The 24,316-nt window shown below is 46.5% G+C and overlaps 1 protein-coding gene across 1 annotated transcript in view; it reads right to left on the reverse strand.

Annotated features, from left to right (window-relative positions):
- Positions 1 to 9,766: 9,766 nt before the first annotated feature.
- The window catches only part of pld3 (phospholipase D family member 3), a 32,635-nt gene continuing 18,085 nt past the window's right edge, over positions 9,767 to 24,316 (reverse strand). Inside the window, exons 9-12 of the mRNA XM_068019151.1 lie at positions 21,786 to 21,925; positions 18,620 to 18,785; positions 16,880 to 16,979; positions 9,767 to 11,107 (exon numbers count right to left, since the gene is read on the reverse strand). Coding sequence (XP_067875252.1) covers positions 10,905 to 11,107; positions 16,880 to 16,979; positions 18,620 to 18,785; positions 21,786 to 21,925 — 609 coding nt within the window. The 3' untranslated portion in view covers positions 9,767 to 10,904. The remainder of the gene's footprint in view (positions 11,108 to 16,879; positions 16,980 to 18,619; positions 18,786 to 21,785; positions 21,926 to 24,316) is intronic.

Below are 24,316 nucleotides of genomic sequence, written 5' to 3' on the forward strand. Positions count from 1 at the left end.
TAGTGCAATTACATCCTTTCTGTAATGAGGTGACCAGAACTGCACACAGTACTCAAGTTGTGGCCGACCAATGAATTATACAGTTCCAGCATAACCTCCCTGCTCTTGTATTCTATACCTCGGCTAATAAAGGAAAGAATTCCATATCCCTTCTTAACCACCTTATCTACCTGTCCTGCTACCTTCAAGGGTCTGTGGACATTCACTCCAAAGTTCCTTACTTCCTCGACACTTCTCAGCATTTTACCATTAATCGTGTATTCCTTTGCCTTGTTTGACCTCCTCAAATGCATCACCTCACACTTCTCCAAGTTGAATTCCATTTGCCACTTTGCTGCCCATCTGACCAGACCATCAATATCTTCCTGCAGCCTATAGCTATCCTCCTTGCTATCTATCACACAGCCAATCCTTGTGTCATCCACAAAGTTCTTGATCATGCCCCCTACATTTATGTCCAAATCATTAATGTGCACCACAAAAAGCAGGTGACCCAGTACAGAGCCCTGCGGAACGCCACTGGAAACAGCCCTCCAGTCGCTAAAACAGCCATCAACAATTACCCTTTGCTTCCTGCTACTGAGCCAATTTTGTATCCACCTTGGGGCATTTCTCTGGATCCCATGGGATTTTATTTTTTTGACTAGTCTGCCATGTGGAACTTGGCAAAAGCCTTGCTAACATCCACATCAACTACACTACCCTCATCTATCTTCCTTGTTACTTCTTCAAAAAAAATTCAATTAAGTTGGTCAAACAAGATCTTCCATTAACAAATCCATGCTGACTATCCTTGATTAACCTGTGCCTTTCTGAGTGACAGTTTATCCTGCCTCTCAGAATAGATTCCAATATTTTTCCCACTACTGAGGTTAGACTGACTGGCCTGTAATTATTCAGTCTATCCTTTGCTCATTTTTTAAACAGAGGTACAACGTTAGCAATTCTCCAATCCTCCAGCACCACACCTGTATCCAGTGAGGACTGGAAAATGATGGTCAGACCCTCTGCTATTTCCTCTCTTGCTTCTTTTAACAGCCTAGGATACATTTCATCTGGTCCTGGTGACTTATCAACTTTCAAGGATGCTAACCCCATTGATACTTCTTCTCTCCCTATGCTTATCACAACTAATACTTCACACTCTTCCTCCTTAACTACAATATCTGCAACGTTCCTCTCTTTTGTGAAGACAGATGTAAAGTATTCATTAAGAACCATACAAATATCTTCCGCTCCTAAACATAGGTTACCTTTCTGGTCTTTTATGGGCCCTACTCTCTCCTTAGTTATCCTCTTACTCTTAATGTATTGATAAAATATCTTCGTGTTCACCTTGATTTTGCTTGCCAATATTCTTTCATGCCCTCTCTTTGCTTTCCTAATTTCCTTTTTGATTTCACCCCTCCACTTTCTATACTCCTCTCGGCTTTCTGTAGTATTGAATTCTCGGTGTCGGACATAAGCTTTCCCTTTCTGTCTTCTCTTGCCCTGTAGGCTCCTTGACATCCATGGGGTTCTAGATTTGGCCGCCTCAGCCTTTTTCTTTGTGGGAACATGTGGGAACATCTGAACCCCTTGAATCTCCCCTTTGAATGCCTTCCATTATTCTGACACTGATTTACCTTCAAGTAGCTGTTTCCAGTTCACTTTCACTAAATCACTCCTCAGTTTAATAAAATTGGCCTTGCCCCAATTGAGAACTCGAATTCCTGTTCTATCTCTGTCCTTTTCCATAGTTATGTTAAAACTGACTGAATTATGATCACTGCCACCAAAATGCTCTCCCACTGCCACTCCTTCCACCTGCCTATCTGCATTTCCTAAAACTAAGTTTAAAACTGCACCCTCTCTTGTTGGACTTGCTACATACTGGGCAAAAAGTTCTCCTGAATGCACCTCAAGAATTCTGCTCCCTTAATTCCTTTCACACTAAAATTATCCCAGTTAATAATGGGGTAATTAAAATCCCCTATTATTACTGCCCTATTGTTCTTGCACTTCTCAGAGATTTGGCTACATATCTGCTCTTCTATCTCCCGCTGACTGTTTGGGGGTCTATAGTACACTCCCAGCAGTTTGCCCCTTTTTTGTTCCTTAGCTCAATCCATATGGCCTCATTTGATGAACCTTCCAACATATCATCCATCCTCACAGCTGTAATAGTTTCCTTGACTAAAATTACCACTCCCCTTCCTTTCTTAACCCCCTCCCTATCGCATCTGAAAACCCTGTAACCAGGAACGTTGAACTGCCATTCCTGTCCCTCTTTAAGCCATGTTTCTGTAATAGCTATGATATCATACTGCCACGTGTCTATCTGTGCCCTCAGCTCATCTGCTTTATTTGCTATCCTCCTTGCATTGAAATAGAAACCCTTGAGCACTGCCAGACCCTTTTTTAAATTTTATTTTCTCATGACGAGCCAGATGCCACAGATGTGTGCAGAGCTGCACACCACTGCCTTGGCCATGAGCCCGACACAGTTTCTGCAGCTCCTGGTGCTTCTCTGGTGAGCAGGAGGCTCCAGAGAGTCTTCTAAGAAAGGAAGAGTGACTATCCTCCACAGCTGGGGTCTCCCCTCAGGGCACCCTGAGTGTGAACAGTAGCTCCTCAGCCCCTCCACCACAGAGTCCAGCTCCAGCAGCTGCGGCACATGAGGAGAGACCGGCACCATTCCGGGACATCCCCAGGCAGCCGGGGCCGACCAGGCCTCAGACAGCCAGAGAACGCCCACCAGAATCATCACAGGCCAAGGGGCAGCCTGATCAGCAGCCTGTCTCCAGCCCAGCTGCTGCTGCAAGGATCAAACCTTGTTGCAGTACCTGCTAATGTATTAAGAAGAGCACAAAGCAACACTTTGGGTCTCATGGGTGTAGCATATATGTTTCATCGTCTAAAAGCCATGTGCCATTATGCTGTAATTGTGAGCTGATGACTTCCCCTTCCCCCTTAGGGCTATGCCACTGTGACCACAGCCCTCATTAACACGTCAATGTGATGAGAGCCCGAGTTAACACATGGGCTCCCATGATCATCAGTGTGCATTGCAGCCACTCGCAAGATAGGGACCACAAATGGGATGGAGGTGACAGAGTTCAGGCATTAAGCTAAGCTTTCATTTCACTTTTTGTGAATGGACACCAGGATGGTCACAAACAAGTCGTTGTGAGGTTGTCTCTTGTCTCCTTCGTGTGTTGCTCTACCCGTCTGGCCTCCTGTCTTGGCATCTGAGGATGTGCCAATTCTGCTGATACAGTCGCTGATGGACCTCAGAGCCCAGCCTGGATACTGGCCCACCATCTGTTCCAGCAGTGTGAGCAAACTTTTTTTATTACAGTGATCATTTAGGAATGCTCTGGATCATAATGCATCAGTTAGCCATACCTATACTGACCAACACCCAACCACACCCACAATGAGCACCTACCCCACCCCCGCTTTGCAGAGCCAAGAACACAAGAAATAGGAGCTGAAGTAGACCATATGGCCCATCGAGCCTGCTCCGCCATTCAATATGATCATGGCTGATCTTGGGCTTCAATTCCACTTTCCTGCCTGCTCCCCATATCCCTTGATTCCCTGAGAGACCAAAAATCAATCTATCCCAGTCTTAAATATATTCAATGATGGAGCACCCACAACCCTCTGGGGTAGAGAATTCCAAATATTCACAACTCTTTGAGTGAAGTAATTTCTCCTCATCTCAGTCCTGAATGAGCGACTACTTATCATGAGACAGTGCCCCCGTGTTCTAGATTCCCTGACCAGTTTCAGTCCTTTTAAAAAAATTCTACTTTTCTATTTTTATGACCAAAGTGAACAACTTCACACTTCCCTACATTATACTCCATTTGCCATCTTGTTGCCCACTCACTTAACCTTTCTATATCTCTTTGCAGCCTCTCAACATTGTGCCCGCAGCTTACCTTTCCACCGAGCTTTGTATCATCAGCAGACATAGATACATTACTCTCTGTCTCTTCATCCAAGTCATTAATATAGAGTGTAAATAGCTGAGCACGGATCCTTGCGGCACCCCACAATTGCCCGAGTATGGCATCAAGGAGCCCGAACAAAACTGAGGTCAATGGGAATCAGGGGGAAAACCCTCCGCTGGCTGGAGTCATACCTAGCGCAAAGGAAGATGGTTGTGGTTGTTGGAGGTCAATCATTTGAGCTCCAGGACATCACTGCAGGAGTTCCTCAGGGTACTGTCCTAGGCCCAACCATCTTCAGCTGCTTCATCAATGACCTACCTTCAATCATAAGGTCAGAAGTGGGGATGTTCGCTGATGATTGCACAATGTTCAGCACCATTCGTGACTCCTCAAATACTGAAGCAGTCTGAGTAGAAATGCAGCAAGACTTGGACAATATCCAGGCTTGGGCTGATAAGTGGCAAGTAACATTTGTGCCACACACGTGCCAGGCAATGACCATCTCCAACAAGAGATAATCTAACCATCTTCCCTTGACATTCAATGGCATTACCATCGCTGAATCCCCCACTATCAACATCCTAGGGGCTAGCACTGACCAGAAACTGAACTGGAGTAGCCATATAAATACCGTGGCTACAACAGCAGGTCATGGGCTAGGAATCCTGAGGCGAGTAACTCACCTCCTGACTCCCCAAAGCCTGTCCACCAACTACAAGGCACAAGTCAGGAGTGTGATGGAATACTCTCCACTTGCCTGGATGGGTGCAGCTCTAACAACACTCAAGAAGCTCAACACCATCCAAAACAATGCAGCCCGCTTGATTGGCACCCCATCCACAAACATTCACTCCCTCCACCACCGACGCACAGTGGCAGCAGTGTGTACCATCTACAAGATGCACTGCAGCAATGCATCAAGGCTCCTTAGACAGCACCTTCCAAACCCGCGACCTCTACCACCTCGAAGGAAAAGGGCAACAAATACATGGGAACACCACCACCTGCAAGTTCCCCTCCAAGTCACACACCATCCTGACTTGGAACTATATCGCCGTTCCTTCACTGTCGCTGGGTCAAATTCCTGGAACTCTCTTCCTAACAGCACTGTGGGTATACCTACCCCAAATGGGCTGCAGCAGTTCAAGAAGGCAGCTCACCACCACCTTCTCAAGGGAAATTAGGGATGGGCAATAAATGCTGGCCTAGCCAGCGATGCCCACATCCCTGAATGAATAAAAATAAAATTCACTGCCTGCCAACTTGAAAATGCCCCATTTATGCCCACTCTCTGCTTCCCGTCTGTTAACCAATCCTCTCTCCACATTACAATATTACCCCCAACACCATGAGCCCTTATCTTGCCTATTAATCTTTTATGTGGCACCTTATCGAATATCTTTTGAAAATCCAGGTATACCACATCTACTGGTTCCCCTTTATCTACCCTACTAGTTACATCCTGAAAAAACTCTAATAAATTTGTCAAACAGGATCTCTCTTTAGTAAAACCATGCTGACTTGTTCTAATCATACTATGCTTTTCCAAGTGCCATGTTAAGACTTCTTTAATAATAGTTTCCAGCATCTTCCCAACGACTGATGTTAGGTTAACTGGCCTGTAGTTCCCTGTTTTCTCTCGACCTCCTTTCTTGAAAAGCGGTATAACATTTGCCAAATTCCAATCTAATGGGACCATTCCTGAATCTAAGGAATTATGGAAAATCATAGCCAGTGAATCCCCTATCTCTGCAGCTATCTCTTTTAGAACCCTAGGATGTCGGCCATCTGGTCCTGGGGACTTGTCAGATTTTAGTCCCTCAAGTTTCTCCAATACTTTTCCTCGGCTGATATCAACATCCTTAGTTTCCTCACTCTTTTTAGGCCCTAGGTTACTGCCTATTTCTGGTATGGAACTTGTGTCTTCTACTGTGAAGACAGACACAAAATATTTGTTCAATGCCTCTGTCATTTCTTCATTCCCCATTATGATTTCTCCTGTCTCTGCCTCTAAGGGACCAATGTCTACTTTAGCTACTCTCTTCCTTTTTATGTACTTATAAAAGCTCTTACAATCTGTTTTTATATTGATGGCTAGTTTACTCACAAATTCTATTTTTTCCCTTTTTATCAACTTTTTGGTTTCTCAGAACCCAGACCCCCTTGCAGAGCTCTGGACACCCCACCCCCCCCCCCCCCCGCCTCCCCGCAGAGCCTGCAGCAACACTGTCCCACAATGGCCTTTAAACCCTCCTCTTCCCCTATTCCACAATGCTCAAAGCTGTCTACCCATCGTGGCAATATGCCCTCTCGCCTTAGTGCTGCCAGGTTTTACTAGTCGTGAACCTGAAGGCACGTCAGTGCCACCCACCATTCACAGAATTGCTCACCCATCATTAAATCGCTTTTAATGCATGTAAATCGGCATTTCAGCAATTGAAAATAGGTTCTCGTCGTGTTGCGACGGCAATGCTGCCATTGTGCTCTCCCGCCGCTGCCAAAATCCGCAACCAACGTCACAATGCCAGATTTCCAGGTGGATGGTTGCATTGAGATTCTCTGTCCACCCACGCCACCATACCCGCCCTCCATGGCTTCCTTAAATTCAGCCCAGTATTCCGGGTGTGGTCTCACCAAAGCCCTATACAATTGTAGCAACATGTCCTTATTCTTGTACTCCAATCCCCTTGCAATAAAGGCTAACAGGCCATTTGCCTTCCTAATTGCTTGTTGTACCTGCATGCTAACTTTCTGTGTTCCTTGTACAAGTACATCCAGGTCTCCTTGAACATCAACATTTAGAAGTTGCAAGGGCTTTTCAAAAATATTTTGCTTTTCTATTCTTACTATCAAAGTGAATTAATTCACACTTCCCTACATTATACTATATCGGCCATCTTTTTGCCCACTAACTTAACCCGTCTATATCTCTTTGCAGCCTCTGTGTCCTCCTCACAGCTTACGTTCCCACCGAGCGTCGTATCATCAAACAAACCTAGATACATTACTCTCAGTCTCTTCGTCTCAGTCATTAATATAGATTGTAAACAGCACTGATCCTTGCAGCACCCTACTAGTTACAGCCTACCAACTTGAAAATGCTCCATTTATACCTTCTCTCTAGTTCCTGTCTGTTAACCAACACTGTATCCATGCTAATATATTACCCCAAACTCCATGAGTCCTTATCTTGCATCTTAACCTTTAGTGAGGCAACCTATTGTATTCCTTTTAGAAAGCTAAATACACTACATTTACTGGTTCCCCATTATCTAACCTACCCTCAAAAAACTCTAATAAATGCGCCAAACACAACTTCCCTTTTGCAAAACCGTTTTGAGTGACAGGAGACAGTGGAAATTGGAAAGGACAGCGACGATGAGTGGGCAGGTTTAGAGCAGAACAGCACGTGTCAGAAGAATTTTGGGCAATTCAGAGTTCATGACGGGAGAAACTGAAAGAAGGGTGAGGTTGGAGACATTAAGCTTGGAGAGGGTGAAGGCATGGATAGGATTTCAATGCTAATGGAAGTGAGACAATAGCAGAGGATGGCAGTGTTACAGAAGTGACAGGATACAGGTCTGAGCTCAGGGTCACACAGGACACTGAGGCTGCACACATCAAATTCAGCCTGAGCAACTGGACAGGGAGGTGGGGCTAGGTTGAGGGCAGTGAGTTTTTGGTTGGCCTTGTCAATGTTACATCCTTGACTTTATGCCAGACAAGCAATCTGACAGCACAGTGCTGGTTGTAGAGCTGAGAGTGGTAGTGGGGAGATGGAGTTGGACATCATTGGTATAGACAGGGAACCTGGCCCCATGCCTACAGATAATGTCACTGGGGGACAATGAGGAATATGACAGGGTCAAAGACCAAAACTTGAGTTTTTCCTGAGATGACCGTTTGGGATAGGTTGAGCAGCCATTGCAGGTGATGTGCGCGTTATATTGGGATTGGTAAAAATAGAATTAATTATGTGCAGTGTCATGAAAGTGAACTCAGAAGAGAAGTGGTGGAGGAGTATGAAATGTTCGATTATGTCAAATCCAATGAGAGGTCACAGTCAGGATGATGTCGTGGGTGACTTTGACCAGGGTGATCTCTGTACTGTGAGCAGGGTGGAAATCAGATCATGGAACGATGCAGCACAGGAGGCCCTTCAGCCCATCAAGCTTATGTCAGCTCTCTTGATGGAGCTATCTAATGCGGCCCTCTTCCCCTCTAGCCCAGCAAATTTTCCTCCTCCAAGCATTTATCCAATTCCCTTTTGAAAGTTACTATTGAATCTGCTTCCACCACCCTTTCAGAGAGTGCATCCCAGATCACGACAACTTGCTGTGTAAAAAAATGTTTTCTCATGGAGCCACTGGTTCTTTTTCCTTTCACCATCTGCCATAGGAAATGGTTCCTCCCCACTTGCTCTATTAAAACAGCACATGATTGCGAACACCTCTCTCAATTCTCCGCTTAGCCTTCTCGGCTCTAAGGAGAATAACCCCAGCTTCACTAGTATTTGCACATAACCGACGTCCCTCATCCTCGGTACCATTCTAGTAAAGACTGAGGCGATTCGAACAAAGAATGGTTGGAAAGGCGAACACCGACACTCCAAAGTGCTTTGATGCAAAGTTAGAATTGCTATGCAGTTAAATGCAGAAGCCAGTTTACAGACAGGAAGATCCCACCATGAGATAATTACCAGATAATCTGTTTTTAGCTGTTGGTTGGGAGATAAATATTGGCCAGGACACCAGGGAGAACTCCCCTGCTCTTCTGCAGATAGTTGCCATGGGATACATCCATTTGAAAGGCAGATCAGACCTCAGTTTTTAATATCTCAACCAATTGTTGGAGCCCCTGACATCACAGCACTCCTTCACTACTGCACTTGAGTGTCAGTCTAGATTTTTGTGCTCCAGTTCTGGAATCAGGCTCAGACATATGACCATCTCCCTCAGAGGCGAGACTGCTACACAGTAAGTAGGGCTAACGCAGAGAGAGAAAAAACATTGGGCAGCAAGAGAGCACTGCAGGGTAGAATGTATGCTTATTTATTGAGAAGGAGTATGACCATCGAGCTTTTGAAATGCAACAGTACCTGTAAAAGAGGCTCTATTAATCAGTGAGCACTGGGCTGTGGCAATATAGTGCAGCAGGAGTTTGGTCAGGTCGGGCAAATGAAGCATGAGTTGGGTCTAATGGAAAAGTTGAGCCTGGTGAGGTGAGGAGGGAATGAGAGATAAGCTACAGAGTGAAATGGGTGATGAAAGGGTTAACAATGTTCCAGAACTGTGGGCGAGGAGGACAAAGCGGTTGGAGAGGATAGCATCAGATTTAGAGGCAAACATATCATAAACTCCTTGAACGTAGCATTAGAGGTGTGGATGGAATGGGAGGGGGGAGGAAGTTGGAGTAAGTTGCTCATCAGATAGGTTTAGATTGTCTCCCTTATCCTTTTCTTCTGCCTCCTCCTTGTAACAAAATAATGATTTATCGCACCATCACATATTGAAAGAACCCAGCCTCCTACAATCTGGCTTCTAAATCCCAAGTTTAGCGTCACCTAACCGTTTGGTCTGGATTCCTCAACATCTCTCCCACAACACTTTATACAGGTGAAGGTCTCCTGTTCTCTGGGCCTCGGCCCTGTTCCTGGGTTGCTCAGTTTAAAAGAGTGGGCATTGCCATCTTGTCCTGTTGAATAAATTTGAATCGCTTGAAATAACTCCAGTTTTTGGTGCAGTGAAACTTTGGGGAAAAGCCCCGCTAACCCAGACAGGTCCCGGAGAAAATAAAGAGTTCAGTTTGACAAAGTGGCAAAGGTCTGAGGACTTAAAATAGACTTTATTTAAAAACTGTCAAAAGGAAGTGTACAGTATGAGGTAGCGCAATGTGTATTGCGAATGCATTAAGTCAGGCTTTGCCACCTCTGTCACTCTCCCCCGCGCAGGTGTTGCACTTAACGGAGAAGAGGGATTTGGAAAGGATAAAATTACATCTGTGCAACTGCACAATTATTTCAGATTTCCAGCATCCGCAGTATTTTGCTTTTATTTTAGTGCACAATTATTTCCTCTGGTGTGAATTTTGCTGGAGGGATGTTAGTGTTGGAATTGGAACTCAGTACCATCAATAAACATTCCCAGGGCAGGTACAATACGGGTTAGATACAGAATAATGCTCCCTCAACACTCTCCCATCAAACACTCCCAGGGCAGCTACAGCACTGGGTAGATATAGAGTAAATCGCCCTCATTTTGCACCTACAATGCGGCTCAGACTGACAACAGGAGTGAGGCCCATATTGCACCAGTGTGACATCATTGCACTTGCTGACCAGTGTGCTCTCTGTGTGGGACCACCAACTGCTACATAAGGGCTAGTTTGGTGCTGTGGCCCAAACCTATGGGGACCTGAATTGAGACTGCCCCAATTTCATTACCCTTACAGCAGCCGACAGGGATCGGTCTGGGATCATGTCCCGGAGGTGAGAGGCGAGTTTTTACTGCCCCACCCAGACCCATATACTGTCTGGTGACCAAGGACACAGCGCTAAACCAGGAGTAAAATAGCAATACCACTCATTATTAGGTACAGCATTTTCGGAGCAGAGTCCTGTCAAGGTTGAATTTCCATAAGGGTCCCTCAAACCATCTCCTGCGGAAATCCTGCAGAAGTTGTGCTAAGGCGGAAGTTTCCATGGATCTGCTGCCAAAGATATGTCAGATGATCAGAAGAACTCTTGATAGAAATTCAACCTCATGCTCTTGACCGTGAGGTCAGTGATCGCATACTGTGACATCATTTCCTGAAGAATATGGCACCTAGAAGGAAATCAGAGAATGAGACTCAAGACCATTCAGGATTCCCAATCCATTTCCGGGTTGTGCTGGGGTTTTGGTAACAGAAGCCCTTGAGCTGGTTAAGGTTCCAAGCCTGAGTGAACAATATCTTCCAGAGCAGTTAGATATATTTACAGGTGCTGCTCAATTCCTCCACGTTGTTTATGACCTTGCTGTATGGCGAGTCCCAGTCTCGCTCGAACACATCGCGCAGTTGCTGTGGCACTGTGGACCCCGAGGATCGTAGGCCTGAATCAGTCTGGTTTACCACCAGGCCCACACCTGCTGTATTCTTGAAGTAGTCACCAGACCAGTTGGAAGTTCCTGAAATGCAGAAAAAATCTCCAGTTCAGCAGAGACCTGGGATGGAACAATAAAACTGAGAAGAGTATAGAAGAGCCAAGCAGAAAGGAATCTCGAGGCCCCGGCATCATTCTCAAACCTGCTGACCAAGGGGTGCCGTTGTTGGATGGCTGAAGGACATTTAACTTGCGAAGGCTACATACCAACTCTAGCCAACTCCAACTATAACCCCCTGACCTACAGCCTCATTACTGAACACCATGCCATAATTTCACAGACTGTCACTGACCTCCTCTCCTCAGAAGGTCTTCTCCTAGCCTCCAACCACGTAACTCCTCAACCTCACTTCTAACACTTCTGCAAAGTCCACAAACAAGATTGCCCCAGTAGAACAATCATTTTGGCCAACTCCTGTCCCGCTGAATTTACTTTGTTTAATCCTGACTCCATTACTTAGTCCCTACCTCCCTATATCCATGACGCTTCTGATGCCCTCCACCACTTTAACCAGTTTCACAGCCCTAACAGTCTCCTTTTCACTAATGGATGTAGAGTCCCCCTGCACCTCCATCCTCACTATCTGCCGGCCCTCCGCTTCTTCCTTAAATAGTGACACACTCAGACTCCATGCACCACCCACCTCCTCCACCTGACTGAACTTGTTCTCATATTGAACAGTCTTTTCTTAAGGTTCGCTCATTTCCTCCAAATAAAAGATGTTGCTACGTGAACTCACGTGGGTCCAAGTTATGCCCGTCCTTTTTTTTTTAAAGGATATATTGAACATTCTGCCTGAACTCAATTTACATCAATGCAGCTTTCTACTCCTGCCCTGGTCTAGAGAAATTCATTTATTTTGCTTCACATTTCCCTTACCTTTAGTTGATCCATCTCGGACTCTTCCCTTCCCAGATTTCACTAACCACTGACTCCCACAGCTACCTCGTTTAAACTTCTTTTCAGACTGCTTCCTGTATGGACTCCATTCCTTTCACACAGTTTCCCCATCTCCACTGCATCTTCTCCCACGCATCCACCTTCTACACCAAAGCTTCCGAAATGTTCTCCTCAGCAAAGGATCCTTCACCCCAATGGTTTACGAAACCCTTCCCAGTCCATCCCATTTTCTATGCTTCTGCCCTTCCCCCAAACCACAATAGGGTCTCCCTTGTCCTCAGCTTCCAGCCTCTACATTCGGCACATCTCCTTCCACAATCTCCACCACCTACAACATCCCCCTCCCCTCCCAGAATACTAAAAGGACTGATCCCTTTTTCTATTGACGCTAACACATGCTCCCCTCTCCCTAACACAGTTCTATATAAGCACAGGAAAAGCAACACTTGCCCATTCACCACCTCACACGCCACAGTCCAGGGTTCAGAACACTCCTTCCAGCAGAGAGCTTGATTTATTTGTGCTTCCTTCTCCCGAGTGTACTGTACGTGCTGCTCACAGTGTGATCTCCTCTACACTGCGGAGACCAAATGAGGATTGGGGAAACCGCTATGCCGAACCCATCCATTCTCATCCCACTCTGACCTCTCTGTCCTTGACCTCCTATATTGTTCCACTGAAGCTCAACACAAGCCCTGGAGGATCAGCACCTCATCTCCCCACTCAGCAGTTTGCAGATCCTTGGCTATAACATCAACTTCAACAGCTTCAGACCTTCGCTACATCTTGCATGTTCTCTCAGGACTGGGTGCGGGTGATGTGGGGGGGGTGGGGTGGTTGGGTGCGTACCGGTGTTCCTGGTGATGATGGCTGATAGAGGAGGTTGGTGCTGGACTGGGGAGGAACGTGGAAAGCCAGGTCAGGGGGAATCCAAGGTGGTGGGAGAGGGGAGGGAAGCAGTGACCCGTGCTCTTTTAACGTGCGTTGAGATTCCTGCTCGCCCCACGTTCAGGGAAGCAGTGATCCCAGTGTGCCGGGCACTAGTAATCCCAGCACACAGCACCATGCAGAGCACCATCACTCACTCAGCACTTTCATGTTTTCGGGAAGAAGCATGGGTCCAGGTCTAAGGAAGAGGAAGGATTGCTCTGGGTCACCAGACCTCTCCTGCACCCTCCAGCACAATGGCAGCACTCTGATCCATTTTAATTCAGTTACGGGGAATATGGGCTCTTACAAAAACTGGCTCCAATTTGACTGTAATTGAAAATCGGACTCAGAGAGAGGGCACAAGTTGGAGAGCGTCACACTGGTGTAACCAAGGCACCCATTTGAGTTTGCCGCACCCCTAGCCAAGCTGTTCCAGTACAGCTACAACACTGGCATCCACCCTGCAATGTGGAAAATTGCCCAGGGATTTCTGTACACAAAGCAGAACAGATCCAACCCGGCCAATTATCACCCTATCAGTCTACTCTCAATCATCAGCAAAGTGACGGAAGGGGTCGTTGACAGTGCTATCAAGCAGCACTGTTTCAGCGATAACCTGCTCACTGACGTTCAGTTTGGGTTCCGCCAAGGCCACTCAGCAACTGACCTCATTACAGCCTTGGTTCAAACATGGACAAAAGAGCTGAACTCCAGAGGTGAGGTGAGAGTGACTGCCCTTGACATCAAGGCAGCATTTGACCGAGTGTGGCATCAAGGAGCCCTAGCAAAACTGGAGTCAGTGGAAATCAGGGGGAAAACTCTCCGCTGGTTGGAGTCATACCTAGCACAAAGGAAGATTGTTGCAGTACCATCCCAGAGATAGCTGTAAATCAGGAAATGAAAGGGAGGAACTCAAGAAAATTACAATCACCAGGGAAGTGATACTGACCAAGTTGTTGGAGCTGCGGGCTGACAAGTCCTCAGATCCTGATGGACTTTATCATAGGGTCTTAAAAGAAGTGGCTAGTGAGACAGTTGATGCATTGGTTTTGATTTTGCAAAATTCCCTAGATTTGGGGAAGGTTCCATTAGATTGGAAAATAGCCAGTGTAACTCCCTTATTCAAAAAAGGAGGGAGACAGAAAGAAGGAAACCACAGGCCAATTAGCTTAACATCTATCATGGGAAAATGTTAGAAGCTAGTATTAAAAACGTTATAGCAGGGCACTTAGAAAATTCACGGTAATCAGGCAGAGCCAACATGGTTCTGTTAAAGGGCAATCATGTTTAACCAATTTATTGGAGTTCTTTGAAAAAGTAACATGTGCTGTGGATAAAGGGGAACCGGTGGATTGACTGTACTTAGATTTACAGAAGGCATTTGATAAGGTGCCATATCAAAGGTTATTGTAGAAAAGAAAAGCTCATGGTATAAATAGCATATAATCTAAATGATGAGAGATTGTAGAGCTCTGAGATGCAGAGGGATCTGGGTATCCTCGTGCATGAATCGCAAAAGGTTAGCACGCGCAGGTACAGCAAGTAATTAGGAAAGCTAATAGAATGTTATCATTTATTGCGAGGAGAATTCAATACAAAAGTACAGAGGTTATACTCGAGATACGCAGGGCATTGGTCAGACCACTCAAGAGGTGAGGTGAGAGTGACTGCTTTTGACATCAAAGCAGCATTTGACCGAGTATGGCATCAAGGAGCCCTAGCGAAACTGGCGTCAACGGAAATCAGGGGTAAAACTCTCTGGGGGTTGGTATCATACCTAGCGCAAAGCAAGATGGCTGTGGTTGTTGGAGGTCAATCATTTCAGCTCCAGGACATCAATGCAGGAGTTCTTCAGAGTAGTGTCCTAGGCCCAACCATCTTCAGCTGCTTCATCAATGACCTTCCTTCAATCATAAGGTCAGAAATGGGGAGGTTCGCTGATGATTGTTCAGCACCATTCGCGACTCCTCAAATACTGAAGCAGTCCAAGTAGAAATGCAGCAAGACTTGGGGCAATATCCAGGCTTGGGCTGATAAATGGCAAGTAATATTTGCGCCACACAAATGCCAGGCAATGACCATCTCCAACAAGAGAGAATCTAACCATCTCCGCATGAAACTCAATGTCATCCCCCACTATCAACATCCTAGGGGCTACCATTGACCAGAAACTGAACTGGAGTAGCCATATAAATACCGTGGCTACAGGAGCAGGTCAGAGGCTAAGAATCCTGCGGCGAGTAATTCACCTCCTGACTCCCCAAAGCTTGTCCACCATCTACAAGGCACAAATCAGGAGTGTGATGGAATACTCTCCATTTGCCTGGGTGGGTGCAGCTCCAACAACACTCAAGAAGCTCGACACCATCCAGGACAAACCAGCCCACTTGATTAGCACCCCATCCACAAACATTCACCTCCTCCACCACCGACGCACAGTGGCAGCAGTGTGTAGCATCTACAAGATGCACTGCAGCAATGCACCAAGGCTCCTTAGACAGCACCTTCCAAACCTGCAACCTCTATCACCTCGAATGACAAGAGCAGCAGATGCATGGGAACATCACCACCTGCAAGCTCCCCTCCAAGCAACACACCATCCTGACTTGGAACTATATCACCGTTCCTTCACTGTCGCTGGGTCAAAATCCTGGAACTCCCTTCCTAACAGCACTGTGGGTGTACCTACCCAACATGGACTGCAGCGGTTCAAAAAGGCCAAAGAGGTCAATCATCTCAGTCCCAGGACATCACTGCAGGAGTTCCTCAGGGTAGTGTCCTAGGCCCAACCATCTTCAGCTGCTTCATCAATGACCTTTCCTCCATCAGAAGGTCAGAAGTAGGGATTTTCACGAATGAATGCACAATGTGCGGCATCATTCGCGACTCCTCAGATACTGAAGCAGTCCGTGCCCAGATGCAGCAAGACCAGGCTTGTGCTGGTAAGTGGCAAGTAACATTCGTGCCACACAAGTGCCAGGCAATGACCATCTCCAACAAGAGAATCTAACCATCTTCCCTTGATGTTCAATGATTTTATCATCGCTGAATCCCCCACTATCAATATCCTGGGGTTACCATTGACCAGAGACTGAACTGGACCAGCCACATAAATGCTGTAACTACAAAAGCAGGTCAGAGGCTGGGAATTCTGCCGCGAGTAACTCACCCCGTCTCCCCAAAGCCTGTCCACCATCTAAGGAACAAGTCAAGTGTGTGATGGAAACTCTCCACTTGCCTGGATGGGTGCAGCTCCAACAACACTCAAGAAGCTTGACACCATCCAGGACAAAGCAGCCCACTTGATTGGCACCCCCATCCCAACCTTCAACATCCACTCCCTTCACTACTGACGCACAGTGGCAGCAGTGTGTACCATCTACACCACAGCTCCTAAGACACCTTCCAAACCCACGACCTCTACCACTTAGAAGGACAAGGGCAGCAGATGCATGGGAACAACACCAACTGCAAGTTTCCCTCCAAGCCACACACCACCCTGATGGAACGATATCGCCGTTCCTTCACTGTGGTTAGGTCAAAATCCTGGAACTCCCTTCCTAACAGCACTGTGGGTGTACCTACCTCACATGGATTGCAGCAATTCAAGAAGGCAGCTCACCACCACCTTCTCAAGGGCAATTGGGGATGGACAATAAATGCTGGCCTTGCCAGCAATGCCCACATCCCCCAAACAAATAAAAAAAAGTCACTCTGTCCTTAATTATGGATTCCAATCATCTTCCTGCAACAGATGTTAGACTAACAGGTCAATAATTTCCTGGTTTCTCTCTCTTGGCTTTCTTAAATAATGCGGTTACATTTGCGATGGGATAGTGGGTGTCCAGAATGTAGTATCACCCTTCTCAACATACAAGTAGAATTCATAATTTTTTTAAAAGTTCGATAGATTGCAAACAATTCACTCAATGTTATGCATGATCAGACACTTGCACGACTGCTCACCGATATAGGCCACTCTGTCTGTCACCATGTACTTGTTGTGGTTGACTCGAGCGTATGGGATCCTACTTTGTTCCGGCGATGCTGGGACAACAAAGATTCTCTGCAAGAATAAAGCAGGGAAGGTTACTGCGCGTTTCCATGCCAACGCACCGCCAGCAACGAGAATGCCTCCCGATTGCCGCTCAATGGTTAAATGCCCTGCCAAGTCTTTTGCTGCGCCACAGAGGGCAAGGAGATCAAAGACTGTGCTGAATGAGCTGACCTAGCCCACAGCAGAGGGTGGGCGTGCTAACAACTGGCACTTGCACCCCTATACGGCGAGAAGCTGGGAACTGCGGAGGAGCAAAGCGATTTCGAGATCCACGAACAGAAATCACTAAAAAATTAATAGACTGTGCAAAAAATAATTTAAAAGGCTAATGGACTTTATCTCAAGGAGCTGAAATACAAAAGGGGGCGGAAATTATATCACAGCTGTACAGAGATCTGGTTAGACCCCATCTGAACTACTATAATCCATTCTGAGCACCTTAGGAAGGATATATTGGCCATTGCGGGGTACAGTGCAGATTCATCAGAACCTGAGTAAAAAGGTTATAGGGCATTAAAAAAACGAGAAAAAAAACAAGCAACAGGATTCATTTCTAGAGGGAAAGAATTGAAAAGCAAGAAATACATGAAAAACCTGTATAGAACTTAGAGTACTGTGAGCAGCTCTGGTCTCCATGTTATAAAGGGATATACAGGCATTGGAGATGACGCTAAAAAGGATTCACGAGGATGATACCTGAACTGAGAGGTTATACCCATCAGGAAAGATTGAACAGGCTGGGGCTTTTTCCTCCAGAAAAGTGAAGGCAGAGGGGTGACCTGATAGAGGTCTTTAAAATGATGAAAGGGTTTCGATAGGGTAGAGAAAATGTTTTCACTTGTGTGGGAGACCAGAACTAGAGGCCATAAATATATGATAGTCACTAATAAGGAATTCAGGAGAAACTTCTTTAGCAAGAGTGGTGAGAATGTGGAACTCGCTACCACAAGGAGTGGTTGAGGCGAATAATGTTGATGCATTTAAGGGGAAGCTAGATAAACACATGAGGGAGAAAGGAATAGAAGGGTTTGCTGATGGGGCTACATGAAGATGGGAGGGAGCAGGCTGGGATGGAGCACAAATTTGGTTGAATGGTCTGTTTCTGTGCTGTAGGCTTGATGTAACTCAATGTAAATTATAACAGCAGGTTGCATAGCCTATTCCCTTGTATTCCCTTGAGTATAGAAGGTTAAAGGGTGATCTAATCAAGGTGCTTAAGATAATTAAAGGATAGGGTAGGTAGAGAGGAACTATTTCCTCTGGTGGGGGAGTCCAAAACAAGGGGGCATAACCTTAAAATTAGAGTCAGGCGGTTCAGGGGTGAGGTCAGGAAGCACTTCTTCACACAAAGGGGAGTGGAAATCTGGAACTCCCTCCCCCAAAAAGCTGTTGAGGTTGGGGGTCAATTGAAGATTTTAAGACTGAGATTGCTAGATGTTGTTAAACAAGGATATCATGGCTTATGGAACCAAGACGAGTGAAAGGGATTAAGATTCAGAGCAGGCTCGAGGGGCTGCGAGGTCTCCTCCTGTTCTCATGTTCCAGTGACATTTGCTACCAAGATGGAAAGTAAACCCGCAATCCCAAAGCATGTATGGAAAGGATGATCTCCAATGCTTCCACCACCTCATCAATGGAAGCTCACTCACCACTTCCACGTCCAGGGGCTTCCATTGGCTTTTCAGAGCTGCCAGCGACTGAAGGAAAGGGAACATGGAAGGGTCGGTATGCTGCCAACAGCTGATGAGGAGCCGCACTGTTACCCTCCGCTCGAACGCTGCCTTCCTCAAGTGTGTGTCGATGTCAGGCCAGTATCTAGAGGTGTAGGCGAAGTTATTATTAGGTAGCGTCAACCTCGCCAATGGACCACCTCTGGATATATGTGTCCGCTAACTCTCACCCCCCCCCCCCCCCAATTGTCTCCCTGAGGTTTATTGGGGTAGATTGACCGGCCTGTTAGAAAGCAAGAAGGACCTTGCATTTATGTAGCGCCTTTCGCAACCTCAGGATGTCACAACCAACTGCTCACAGCCCATGAAGCACTCTTTTGAACTGTGGTCACTTTTGTCACGTAGGAACACAGCAGCCAATTTGTGCACAGCAAGATCCCACAAACAGCTACGTGATCATGAGAGATATGTTGGACGCAGGCTGCAGCTGAGCTTGTGGAGTGTGTGTGGAGCTGGTCACAGACACACCCCACACACTCTCTCTCCCTCCCTCTCTCTCTCTCCCAGGCGCAGGGTTCCTGCCAAAGAGGCAGCTCAGAAATGGCAGAATGAGATGGATTAAAAAGGTGGAAGTGGGCAGAACGGTGACTGACGGAATCCAATGCAGGCAGGACGCAGAAACAGGTCAGGTTCTCCATGGACAAAGCTGAAATAGACCTAGTAGTCTTGATGCGAAACCAATGAAGAACAATGAATTCACACAGCCCAACAGTAAAGTAAGTCAGAGGAAACCGTGTGTTAGTGTGTGTGGGATTGCAGACACCAACAGCGTTGTCATACCAGCAGCTAAAGTGCGTAGATCCTGAGACAGTTTCTTTCATCGACATAATTCGATGACAGGAGCAAACCTTTGACAGCCCAGTGTTGTCCCGTAGAAATGGCTCACTCGGCATAGCTGTTGCTATGGCAACACTATTTTAGCCACATGCACGACGTTCGGTAGGAAAGGCCTTACACACAATACAGGTAAACGTAGTTCACGCGTGTATATTTACTCAAGAAACATTGATCGCCATCAGTGTGTTAAATAACACTTGCACACTCTGCATTTCGTCTAACCATTTTACCAAAGACACAAAAAAGGTTCAATGTCACCTGCAATCACTATATGAATAATGTCATAGGGTCATTTATAGCACAGAAGGAGGCCATTCGGGCCATCATTGACAACATGTGCCCAATGACTGCATCTCGCACTCACTTTTTATTCATCAAAATGCATTCGGCCAGATCTGGAATTTTTTTTTCATTCATTCATGGGATGTGGGCGTCGCTGGCCAGGCCAGCATTTATTGCCCATCCCTAATTGCCCTTGAGAAGGTGGTGGTGAGCTGCCTTCTTGAACCGCTGCAGTCCATGTGAGGTAGGTACACCCACAGTGCTGTGAGGAAGGAAGTTCCAGGATTTTGACCCAGCGACAGTGAAGGAAAGGCGATACAGTTCCAATTAAGAATGGTGTGTGGCTTGGAGGGGAACTTGCAGGTGGTGGTGTTCCCATGCATCTGCTGCTCTTGTCCTTCGAGGTGGTAGAGGTCACGGGTTTGGAAGGTGCTGTCTAAGGAGCCTTGGTGCATTGCTGCAGTGCATCTTGTAGATGGTACACACTGCTGCCACTGTGCATCGGTGGTGGAGGGAGTGAATGTTTGTGGATGGGGCTGCTTTGTTCTGGATGGTGTCGAGCTTCTTGAGTGTTGTTGGAGCTGCACCCATCCAGGCAAGTGGAGAGTATTCCATCACACTCCTTGTGCCTTGTAGATGGTGGACAGGCTTTGGGGAGTCAGGAGGTGAGTTACTCGCCGCAGGATTCCCAGCCTCTGACCTGCTCTTGTAGCCACGGTATTTATATGGCTACTCCAGGTCAGTTTCTGGTCAATGGTAGCCCCTAGGATGTTGATAGTGGGGGATTCAGCGATGGTAATGCCATTGACTGCCAAGGGGAGATGGTTAGATTCTCTCTTGTTGGAGATGGTCATTGCCTGGCGGCTCAAATGTTACTTGCCACTTATCAGCCCAAGCCTATATATTGTCCAGGTCTTGCTGCATCTCCATTTGCATGTGTGGTTTGTGGCTAATTAATGCTCTTTCAGTGTGTGCTTCACGCCTCAGAGTTAGAAGTGTAGTCCCCACTACAGACAGGGCTGGAGAGTTGAGGCCAGGGCTCCAGACAGACAGGCAGGGCCGGGGAGTGGAGGAATGCTCATGGTGCAATGGGTCCAGTTCTGGTCAGACCGCACTGTGAGCACCGTGTCCAGTTCTGGTCAGACCGCACTGTGAGCACCGTGTCCAGTTCTGGTCAGACCGCACTGTGAGCACCGTGTCCAGTTCTGGTCAGACCGCACTGTGAGCACCGTGTCCAGTTCTGGTCAGACTGCACTGTGAGCACCGTGTCCAGTTCTGGTCAGACTGCACTGTGAACACCGTGTCCAGTTCTGGTCAGACTGCACTGTGAGCACTGCGTCCAGGTCTGGTCAGACCACACTGTAAGCATCATGTCCAGTTCAGCAAGAGATGGAAGACATTCAGGCCCTGGAGAAGAGCCAGCAGACTTACCCCTTGTTGTCAGGGGCGTGAGACACGAGAAGAGGCTGGAGTGACTGGTGTTTCAGCCTGGAAATGAGGCACTCAGCAGGTGACCTTATAGAAGGCCAGAAGATAGCAAAGAGAGTGGGAAAATCCAGAATAACACTTTAATTTAAATTGCAGGAGCAGGACAAGGGGGCACAGGTCAGAACTAGAGAAGGACACATATCAGGAACTTCTCCTTCACACTAAATGATCAAAACAGAAAGAGGCTGTGAGAGAAAGGGAAAAACAAAGAAAAAGACAGAGACAGTGAGTGTGAGAGAGAGCAAGAAAGAGAGAGAGAGCAAGAGAGAGAGAGAGAGACTGCCAGACAGGGAGAGAGAGAAAAAGGTAGAGAGAAAGACAAAGAGAGCCATATAACCACTATGACAGAGACAGTGAGTGAGACAGAAAGTGAGAGAGAGAGAAAGTGAGAGAGGAAGAGAGAGAGAGAGCGAGAGAAGGTATACCACAGACACACATACACCCACAAATAAGATGATCTATGTAAGTTGCTTTTTACCTTTTGGGATAAGAGAACACGGTTATCGGAATGTAATTCATGACTGCCACGTACACAAACATTTTCGCATCATCGATGATGCTGAGAATGGAGGTGAGGTCATCAGTCCGTCCCTCTGGACACAGTGAGGGCGGAGAGCTCTGAAAGGGAAAAGGGATGAAGAGATCAAAGGCAATTCAATACAACTCTACAAAACAGCCAAACAGACTCTGTTGTTTGTCATATATATTAATGACTTGGTTGTGAATGTAAGGGGCATGATTAGTAAGTTTGCAGAGGACACCAAAATTGGTGGTATAGTGGACAGCGTAAAAGGTTGTCTAAGATTACAACAGGATATAGATCAACTGGGAAAGTGGGCAAGGGATTGGCGAATGGAATCTAATGCAGACAAGTGTGAAGTGATGCATTTTGGGAAGTTAAACCAGGGCAGGACATGTACAGTGAATGGCAGGGCCCTGGGGAGTGTTCTTGAGCAGAGACACCTTGGGGTGCAAGTACATAGTTCCCTGAAAGTGGCAACACAGGTAGACAGGGTGGTGAAGAAGGCGTATGGCATGCTTGCCTTCATCGGCCGAGGCATTGAGTACAAGAGTTGGGACGTCATGTTACAGTTGTGCATAACGTTGGTTAGGCATCATTTGGAGTAGTGTGTGCAGTTCTGGTCGCCGCAATACAGGAAAGATGTGATTAAGCTAGAGAGGGCGCAGAAAAGATTCACAAGGATGTTGCCTAATTTGGAGGGCTTGAGTTATAAAGAGAGTTTGGATAGGCTAGGTCTGATTTCCCTGGAGCGAAGGAAGCTGAGAGGGGACATGATAGAGGTATATAAAATTATGAGAGGCATAGATAGGGAAGATAGCCAGAGTCGGTTTCCCATGGTAGGGGTGACTAAAACTAGAGGGCATAGATTTAAGGTGAGAGGGAGGAGGTTTAAAGGGGATCAAAGGGGTAAATGTTTCACACAAAGAATAGTGGGTATCTGGAATGAGCTGCCAGAGGAGGTGGTGGAGGCAGGAACAGTAGTGACATTTAAGAGGCATCTGGACAGGTACTTGAATGAGCAAGGCATAGAGAGATATGGAATTAATGCAGGCAGGTGGGATTAGTATAGATAGGCATTATGGTCGGCATGGACGCGGTGGGCCGAAGGGCCTGTTTCTGTACTGAACGACTTTATGACTCGATGACTAACACTGTTAGAAGGGGCAGCGAGTTCTGTAGACCGGAGCAGGAAGTTACAAAGGGACAGGGACAGAATATGTCAGTGGGCAGAACTGTGGCAAATGGAGTTCAATGTGAGATGTATATGGTAGTCTATTTTAAATCCACAAAAGACAACTTGGAATATTTTCTTAATGGCCAGAAACTAGGAGCTATGGAGGAGCGAGGGGATTTGGGTGTGCAGGCATACAAAACATGAAGCTGATATATAGGCACAAAAAGCAAGCCAAAAGGGAATGTTAGCCTTTATCTCAAGGGGCCTGAAATACTTAAGAACATAAGAAATTTGAGCAGTGATAAGCTATTTGTCCCTTCGAGCCGTTCAACAAGATGATGGCTGATCTTACACCTCATCTCCACCTTCCTGCACCATCCCCATATCCCTTAATTCCCATTGTATCCAAATATCTATTGATGTCCCTCTACAATATACACAATAACTGAGATTCCACAGCTCTCAGATGTAGAGAATTTCAAAGATTCACAACACTTTTTCAGTGAAGAAATTTCTCCTCATCCCAGTCCTAAATGGCTGACCCCTTATACCCTGAGACTGAGACTCAGTGCTCTAGACTCCCCAGGCAGGGGAAATGTCCTCCCAGCATCTACCCTGTCCAACCACTTAACAATGTTATATGTTTCAATTCAATCCACCTCTCATGCTTCAAAACTCCAGGGAATATAGGTCTAATCTCTTCAATCGCCCTCATAGGACAATCCCCTCACCCCAGGAATTAGTCATGAACCTTCTGAGGCAAGTACATCCTTTCCTAGGTAATGACAATAAAACTGTACACAGTGTGGTCTCACCATGGAGCTATATAAATGCAGCAAGATTTCTTTACCCTTATACTCCAATCCATTTGTAATAAAGGCTAACATGCAATTTGCTTTCCTAATTGCTTGCTGTACCTGCATGCTAACTTTCTCTGATTCGTGTACGATAACACCCAGCTCCCTCCGAGTACCAACATTTCCCAGTCTCTTACCATCTAAGAATATTCTGCTTCTCTATTTTTCCGACCAAAGTGGATAGCCTCACATTTCTCCACGTTAGGCAACATCTGCCACTTTCTTGCCCACTCACTTAATCTGTCGATAGCCCTTTGCAGCGTTAGCAATACAAAGAGGAGGAAATTGTGCTTCAGTAATACAGAGCCTTAGTCAGACCCCATCTGCGTCCAGTTCTGGGCACTGCACCTCAGGAAGGATATATTGGTCTTGGAGGGGACGCCACATAGATTGACCAGAATGATACCAGGACCGAAAGGATTAAATGATGAGGATTGTTTGCATAACCTTGACTT

The sequence above is a fragment of the Heterodontus francisci genome, chromosome 40, assembly GCF_036365525.1.
Source record: "Heterodontus francisci isolate sHetFra1 chromosome 40, sHetFra1.hap1, whole genome shotgun sequence".
NCBI classification, from domain to species: domain Eukaryota; kingdom Metazoa; phylum Chordata; class Chondrichthyes; order Heterodontiformes; family Heterodontidae; genus Heterodontus; species Heterodontus francisci.